Source organism: Thermothelomyces heterothallicus (genome assembly GCF_042370625.1).
Source record: "Thermothelomyces heterothallicus CBS 202.75 unplaced genomic scaffold P884_scaffold_32, whole genome shotgun sequence".
NCBI classification, from domain to species: Eukaryota; Fungi; Ascomycota; class Sordariomycetes; order Sordariales; family Chaetomiaceae; genus Thermothelomyces; species Thermothelomyces heterothallicus.
The window spans coordinates 6,524-14,810 of NW_027192593.1; the positions used below are offsets into that span (position 1 = coordinate 6,524).

The 8,287-nt window shown below is 53.8% G+C and overlaps 3 protein-coding genes across 3 annotated transcripts in view; 1 reads left to right on the forward strand and 2 right to left on the reverse strand.

Annotated features, from left to right (window-relative positions):
- Positions 1–3,559: 3,559 nt before the first annotated feature.
- Positions 3,560–3,787, reverse strand: P884DRAFT_210581 (uncharacterized protein; the record flags this gene model as incomplete). Its single annotated transcript, XM_069439007.1, has 1 exon — positions 3,560–3,787. A coding segment is annotated over one exon (228 nt), but the record flags the coding sequence as incomplete, so codon positions are not given.
- Positions 3,788–4,324: 537 nt separating this feature from the next.
- Positions 4,325–6,775, reverse strand: P884DRAFT_316935 (uncharacterized protein; the record flags this gene model as incomplete). Its single annotated transcript, XM_069445296.1, has 5 exons — positions 4,325–5,476; positions 5,546–5,731; positions 5,789–5,955; positions 6,023–6,202; positions 6,754–6,775. The coding sequence occupies 5 exons, from the start codon at positions 6,773–6,775 to the stop codon at positions 4,325–4,327; spliced, it is 1,707 nt and encodes a 568-aa protein (XP_069294074.1).
- Positions 6,776–7,379: 604 nt separating this feature from the next.
- P884DRAFT_316936 (uncharacterized protein) overlaps positions 7,380–8,287 on the forward strand; it is a gene marked incomplete at both ends in the record, with an annotated part of 1,373 nt that continues 465 nt past the window's right edge. Inside the window, 4 exons of the mRNA XM_069445297.1 lie at positions 7,380–7,457; positions 7,524–7,785; positions 7,933–8,010; positions 8,076–8,269. Coding sequence (XP_069294075.1) covers positions 7,380–7,457; positions 7,524–7,785; positions 7,933–8,010; positions 8,076–8,269 — 612 coding nt within the window. The remainder of the gene's footprint in view (positions 7,458–7,523; positions 7,786–7,932; positions 8,011–8,075; positions 8,270–8,287) is intronic.

The window sequence follows — 8,287 nt, forward strand, 5'->3', positions numbered from 1 at the left end:
TTAACGACCTAGATCTAAATAACCACTAAGAGCCGAAGTTCGAAATGAGCTAGGAGGTTACGGTAGGTAATGTTAGGGTAGTACTAGCTAGAGCGGCCCTATAGAAGGCCCTAGGGGAGGACCTCCTCCTTATAGGCCTACTAAAGGCCTATAGGCGGCCGCTCTACTAGATACTAGCTATATTAGCCTCGGAGAGCTTATAGCTTGGCTATTTCCCGGCCCGGTTTAAAAGGGCTAAGATAGTAGTCCTCTATAAGCCCGGTAAGCCCCTATAGGCCTACTTTACCCTAGGTAGCTATAGGCCTATAGCGCTCCTACCAATGGTAGGTAAGGTATTAGAGGCTATAGTCGCCCGGAAGGTAACGGCTATCGTAGAGGCCTATAGGCTTCTCCTAGCTAAGTAGATAGGTAACTAGGAATATAGGTCTACCGAACTAGCTATTCGGCTTATTATAGCCTAGGTTTAGGAGGCTTAGAGGTATAAGGTAGCTACCTCCTTCCTATAGCTCGATATCTTAGGGGCTTTTGATACTATTAATTACACCCGGCTACTAACCACTTTATAGAGCTAGGGCTTCCTAAAGTAGTTAATGGTCTAGGTCAGGGAGTAGCTATAGGATAGGGTAGCTATCCTTTACTTTGATAGCTAGGAAACAGAGGATATAGTAGTAAGGGCTAGGGTCCCCTAGGGGTTACCCCTCTCCCCTATACTATTTATCCTCTATATAGCCTTCCTCTATTAGGCCATTTGCTAGGCTAGCCTTATAGTTAGTTTAGTAGGCTTTGCTAATAATATTAACCTTCTAGCCTTTAAGAGGGCCGAGGAGGCCTATAACGATTAGCTATAGAGGGCTTAGGAGGCCTACCTATAGTAGGTAAGGACCTAGGGTATAGCCTTTACCCTAGAAAAGTACGAACTTATCCATTTTAACAGAGGCCGGAAATAGTAGTCATGACTACTAGAGCTCCTATAGCCTAGAGGAGGTACTACTACTATAGCCCTATCAAAGTCGGCTAGATTCCTAGGAGTCTAGCTAGATTAGAGGCTATAATAGGGCCCCTACTATATAAAGGTAGCTAAAAAGCTAGAAACCTAGGAGTTTACCCTAACCAGGCTTACTATAAAGACCTAGGGCCTTAGCCTACTATAGGCCTATAAGGTCTATACTAAGTATATCTATAGTACCCTAGCTTATAGGGCCTTAAACTTCTATAAGCTTACTAAGCTAGGGGGTAAGCTAGAAGGCCCTACTAGGGAACTATCGAAGGCCTAATACAAGGCCCTTTAAGTAGTTACTAGGGCCTATAAGGCTACCCCTATCTAGTGCCTCGAGACAGAAGCCTAGGTACTACCCCTTAACCTCTATCTTAATAAGAGGCTAGCTAACTTCAAAGCTAAACTTGACTAGCTACTCCTATAGACCAGGGCAGGCCTAGGGGCCTCCTAGGTCCCTATAAGGGCTCTTATCTAACAGGCCTATAATAGGCTAAGCTAAAGGTTCTAGAAGAGAAGGACTAGGGCAAGGAGCTAGGAGCCGAAGCCTATAGCCCTAGAGGTAGTAAGGTCGACAGTCTGGTAGTAGGTTTAGGAGGGCTATAGAGGGGGTTAACCCCCCCTATAGACCTTATAAGGAAGGCTATAGGCTATAGAACTAGCTATAGTAACTAGCTAGAGCAACCGTTAGAGGGCTGACCAAGCCGGTAGGAGGATATAACGTGTATCGGATAAGGACCCCCTACGTCTGGTTTTTATAGGGGAAGGCCTATAAAGGCACTAGGGCCTAACGAAGGCCTAGAGCTCCCTACTAGTATAGGCCTATATAGGGGCTATTAGCCTCTATAACTTCCTTTTTAGGGTTTAAGTCCTAGGGGTTAGTACCCCCTACTATACCTATAGCTAGGGGAGGGAGACTATAGAGTACCTAGTTATATGGTACCTAAACCTACTAAGAAGCCGAACATAGGAACCCTAGGAAATACGGTCGTAAAGGGACCTAGACCTCGTTTTACGGGGTATAGGGGCCCGGAACCTTTGTTTGGCAAGGAAGGTTCTATAGTAGCTAATGGACCTAGGGAGGCTTCTGGAATACCGCCTTGTAAGGAGGCTAGACCGGGAGGCAAGGCCTCTATAGGGCTATTCTAGCCACTTCTCCTTTTCTTTGTAGTGTATTAGTATTCCGGATCGGGCGTTAAAGGAGGGATAGAGGTTTTTATCCGGCCTATTAGGTACGGTTTCCTTTATATATACCTAGAGAGGCTCTGGTATACTTATTAGCATAGTAGTGTAAGACTAATAATAATAATAATAATAATAATATATGCCTCTATATATATATCCTTGCTCCTCTATTATAAACGCTATTATCTACTATTCTCAAGGTCTAGTAGTCTAGTTTAGACCTAGAGCTAAGCTCCTCCCTAATTAAGCCCCTAAAAATATAAACTAGTATTAGCCTCTCCTAGTAGTAGTTACGTACCCCTAAGACTAAACCTCTATCTAGTCAGATAGAGAGGAGTATTAGCTTAAAGTATCTAGTATATCTAGGTACTTATAGATATAATAGACAAGTCTAGCCTCCTAGATAGCGGTTATAATAGATGTAGGGACAGTAATAATGATGCCCCTCTAGGTAGATATAAATAAGTCTACCTATATAGAAAAAGATAGCTAAACTTATAAGTGAAAGAAGAACCTTGCTATTATATAAATAATACTATAATAGTAGTCTGTTACTATTATTGTTGATCTATTCTGTAAAAACTGTCTCCTGTCCTTGTTCTCCCCTGGTACCTCCTAGATAGGTACCCCTATTTATGTCTAGTGTATATATAGCTTGTTTGGAACCGGAAAAACGAATCTGTAACCTGTGCCCCTCTGGTCGCACCGAGAGGTTCCTACCCTAGTCCACTAGTTAATAGTCTTAGTAACGTGTTGATGAGCGGAGGGGGCGGAATAGGGGAGCGGTGTAGGCCCATTAGTTAAGCCACTGTCATTGCCCTGCGAAAGATAGCCCAAGCGCGCCGAAGACCGCCGCAGTTTATTTTGTATACGGCTTCCAAAACAATGCATACCAGACAGTCGAGGCTTCCGTGCATGTCTTCGTTGGCCGTGACCCACGTCCTCGCAGCTGCCAGCAAGCGACGCATAAGCACGCCTGGCGGCTCCGAGAGAACCTGGACAGCCCTCTCTCCGGACGGAGTCTGCAGCGTGATCGCAAGTATGATCATAAGTCGAGCCAGAACGACGGGATGAGCGTCAGCACGGGGATATTCGGGTACGGAAAACGACGCGGAAAGTCTCTCGAGCGTCAGGGCGCCGTGCGGTAGAGTGTTGGAGAGACCGGTGTAACGGGATGGTCTACAGCTTTCCCTGAGCAGCATGTCGAGGTCGTTCCGAGCCGGGAGGGCCGCAAGTAAGTGGTGGCGGGCCGTCTCTGTTTCGACTTCATCCGGCGCCGCGTGTGTGACCCCTGGTATGTCTTGCGAGTTCGGCGTGGGGAGATATGGACCAAGGGTAGATAGAGTCTCTGGGATTCTGCGGGACAATTAGGTAAAAGGGTTAGACATGATGGCCAAGGATGTTAATGACCCTGAGAGCGACTTGATCATCGGTCTGTCTCAGCCCAGCAATACCATTGCCAGCAAGAACTCGGAAGTCCTTCATCAAAGTCTGCTCAATCAGCGCAAGCCATTCGCCCAGCTGCCGCTTGTCCTTCTTCACCGGAAACGGATCCCGGGGCACGCAAGCAACACCGCGATGGTGGCAGCCGATACAAGCGCCATCTCCGGCTCTTCGTGCCGACCGTGTCGCTGATCCCGACGTGGTTCGGCCCGCGCCGCATCGGGCTCGCCCTGGCCGTCGCGTTCTCCGGGTCCTCGTTGGGCGGGGTTAATTATCTATCCGATTGTGCTGCTGTCCCGGCTGATTGAGCAGGATGGATTGATTCCCCTGGGCGGTCCGCGTTGTTGCGTTTTATCGCCCTGGTTACCCTGGCCCTCCCCGTCGCGGTGTTTAGGATGCGCGTGCGCGCGGTCAAGCCCAGGGCCGTGGTAGACTGGTCTGCGTTTAGGGACGCGCCATTTATGGTGTTCACGTTGGCCATGTTCTTGTTCATGATCGGCCAGACCGTCATGATTTTTTACGTCTCGTTCTACCCCGAGACCCGCGGCTTCACCGGACAATTCCGAATTGGCTGGATGGATATCGCTGTAACAGCTGGCGGGGCTTTTACTATATACTCAGTAACCTGCTATTTTCTGTATGCTACTCGTTGCTCCCAGTTGCTCAGCGTGTTCCTCGTAACAGGTGATCAGCAGCCATGAATCAAATCCCGTCCCCCAGCTCCCAACTCCTCCTCTCTACCTCCAACTCCTTCTCGTAGTCCCCCAACGCCGCAAACACCCCCCTCACCATGTCATTATACCTCCTCGACCAGCGAAACCCCTCAAAAAAAGCCTTGGTACAGTCCCAATAGTCGGGGTAAAACCCGGAATTCTCCCAGTCCACAATCCCGCTCACCACCCATCCCCCCTGCCCATGCCCACCAGCACTCCTCCTCTCCACGAGGATATTCCGCGGATTCAGATCCGCGTGCGTAAACACCACGCGGTGGCCCCGCCGCGCCGGATCCTCCGCGAACATCAGCTCCCGGCTGAAGGCGGCCTCGTCCGCGAAGGGGCCGACCGGCTCGCCGCCGCGGATGCGCGGGTCCCGGACGGCCTCGCCCAGCGTGTTGCAGATGACCGCGTCCGGAAACTGCTCGATCCCGCGAATGGGCCGGGGCACGGCGCGCAGCTGGGCGAGGTGCGCGGCCAGCTGGCGCGCGAGGTCCGCCAGGTCGGCGTCCGAGAGCACGTGCTGGCAGCGGTAGAGCGGGACGCCCGGGACGCGGGTGGTCACGAGGTAGGTCTCTGCGACGGAGAAGGGGTCGGCGCGGCTGGCGGGCTTGTGGGCGACGTCGAGGGGTCTGGGGACGGGGACGGTGGTGTGCCGGCGGAGGAGCCGGAGGGCGGCGAATTCGTTGCGGGAGCTGGCCGGGTCGGTTTGGCGTTTGAGGTAGAGGCCGAAGGGCAGCCGGTGGACGGTGGCGTGGTCGGGCTGGGCGTAGAGGAGCGCGCCGACCTTGCGGAGGAGGTCGTAGACGGCTACGCGGAGGCGGGAGGGAAACATGAGCCAGGTGGAGAGCAAGACGCTGGTTGCGAGGTTCAGGGGAGAGAGGGATTTGGTCTTGCGGTTGGTTTCTGGTTCTGGTGCTGGACGACGTGGCTGCGGTTTGGATGATGGCTCAGATGGTCGGACCCCCAGTGACTTGGCTATCTCGACAAACCTGATGCTCCGGGCGAGCCTGGCGTGAGTGCTGACGAAGCGAGGGTCTACCTTCTCGATTCCCGACCGTGAGTGGTCGCCCAAGAGCGGATAGGAACCCTCGATCTCGAGGGGTTCTTCTGGCCCGACAAGGGGATGTTCAACTTGGAACTGGAACCGGGGTTCGAGAGTCAACGGAGGCGAAGCAAATAGCCCAAAGCTCGATCCGCGGCAACTTACCTCCACCATTGATAGCTGTAGTCTCTTCAGGCAAACAAGGCCACGCGACCAAGCACGGTGTGCCGACCTCCGGACCAGCCAGTGATTGGAGTAAGGCGATGTGAAGTCGGGATTCTGGGCGTAGGAAAGCCACCAGTCACGGTAGGGAGGGCCAAAGAAAGCGCCCAGCATGTCAAAGATGCGCGGCTGCGCACGTCAGTCATTGTTCGCATGCAGCTGCAAAGCACTAGTAGAAAATCACACCTTGTCTGTGCTCCAGCCAGAAGGCACGGGAAGGATGGGCACCACGACCAGAGGATCCCAGAGACGGGCGGCTTTCCCAGTCACGCAACACCTGTTGGCGTCGCGCTTGAATATGCTCTGCTGAGCAGCGGCATCTGGTGGTGGGGGAGTGGCAGCTTTCTGTGTGACTCGGGGAATGTCAGGGCGGCCCGTCAAGGTCAAGCCAAGTGGGTAAGTGGTGGATGCGGGACTCACTGGACTCGATGATGTATGTCCAGTCTGCTACGAGGGCCGGGGCACCATCGGCTGCGGTGCCGCAATGCACGTAGCGTGCTGCCACGAGAGGGTCCACGGCGTCTTTGACAAAGCATGACAGCAGCGAGTCCAGAGGATGTGGCAGTCCCGCACTTTCGATGAGGGACAGGGCGGAATGCACTTCGTCGGTGCCGGCTGTGTCGTCGAATGCCATGTTGATATGTTGATATGCGGAGGAAGTTGGGTGTCGTAGAAGCGCGGGTCGAGGCGTCGAGGTGACAGCTATGTAGTCCGTACAAGCGTCAAATGGAAGCGACTCACCCTTCCCAACCGTGCGTTTTTCCAGGCAACAAAAACATTGTGGGTCCCCAGCGACATGGCATCACCACCAAAATAATAAAATAATAGTTCACTCGGCCACTGGGCCAGGTCAGTTGTAGCCATGCGAGTGCCGCGCTCTATACCGCTCGGCTGTCTCTTTTGCCCCGGTTCGCTTGTTACAAGTTGCCCTCACATTCTCAAGCCTCCATGTGTTCCTGGATTTAGGGCGCCGTGCTCGATTGCCCGACCCGGAGAAGCAGCGAGGGCCGGGGTGAAGTCTAAGTTAACTACCTCCCTCGCACCGTCGCTCCGACGGCCGGCCCTGCACTACCCGATGCCGCAATCCGCAACGAGCCCACTGACACTACACTAGTGTACTCCGTACCCCTGGCGCGATCCGCCGTAACTACCGTCAGGTCTCCACGGTCCCATGGTTCCGCAACAGGCTAACGTTAACGGCTGCCACAGCCTGTTGGAGGCGTCAGGAAGGCGTGCCGGGTCACCAGATCCTACGGGTGTAGGCAACGACCCGCTCGGAACCTGACGGCTCCGACAGATCGCCAAGACAAGGTGTTGAAATGGATCGTCCGACTCGGAGCTGCCACCTATTTTAGCACTGAGGATTGCTGTAATCCGTAATTATCCATGCATCACGTCGCAGGAAGCCGCAGGCCACCCGGCAACGCGCCTAACAGCCTCCCCGGCAAGGGTTTGCTGCTGCTTCGTTGGCGACCTCAGGAGACGTGATCCAAGCCGTCTCAGGACATTGGCCGACGCGGGTGACCACCGTCAGCGGGATGGCGTCCTTACGCTGAAGCTGGATGGTCCACGGTTGTTTGTGCCTACCGACAGAAGTATTTAGGGGACCGCCGAGTTTATGGCGTTCTTCAACCCATCATCAGCATCTACTTCATTGTTCAAAACATTCTCGCCTCATCGGCAGCCGGCTCTGCGTATCTGCACCTCATCTCTTGTTTTGTTTTGACTCCAACTTTGCAAAGTATCCCATTCAGCCGTCTTACGCTCACCCGCAACCATGCCGCCGAAGTTTGAGCCTAACACTCTCTACTTGACCCTCAACTACCTTCGCACTGACGGTAACGAGAACAGATACGTAAGTCGGATATCGCATTTGAGCAGCAGCTGTCGTTCGTTCCTGACCGTCATGATTTCATCACAGCACTGGGGCCTCTTTGCGACCGGCAATCCCGCGTCGGGGGGTACCCTGTTCCATGCCACGGATTTCGATCGCACGAACAGAATCTGGCTCGATCATCTCATTTACGAGAACCGCACGGTCAGTGACCCGACCACCTCCAGCACAATGGTGGTGGTCCTCAAGATTTGCAACTTGTCGTCCACGGCGGTCCAGCTGGACCATCACATCCGCGAGGTCGAACCTTTGGCCCTAAGGGTGCCGCCTCCTGTCTCCGAGCCCCAATGTAAGCCACAGCTTCGTGCTCTTTGATTCCCCTTTGCGGCCGTCTCCAGAGTCACTTTGCTCCCGAGACAGTGTGGCTGCTTCGGATCCCTCCCTCCTCCCCCCCGAAACAGAAATTGATGGCTGACATTGTTGGCCAAATCACTAGGGACCTGCCGCGTCTGGGTTAAGTACATCCTCGATCAGCTCTGCGGAAGGAAGGTGATCAGCCTTAGCTCCGACACCAGTAAGTGCTGCCTCCCGGTAACCAATAACCCTCCACGGGTTCAGTCTCGGACTAACGGTGCCAAGACACGATCGAGCGTCAGGCCCTCATGGCGGCCAATGCCAATATTGTTCACAAGGGCGATGCCAAGGTGATTAACAAAGTGTCGGACTGGCTGTCGGCTATGGATGTCGACTCGAGCGGCGCGCCGCCTCGCGGAGGCAGCGCGCCGTCACGCGGAGGCAGCGCGGCAGGCAGCGTGGCGCCTCGCGGAGGCAACGTGGCGCCTCGCGGAGGC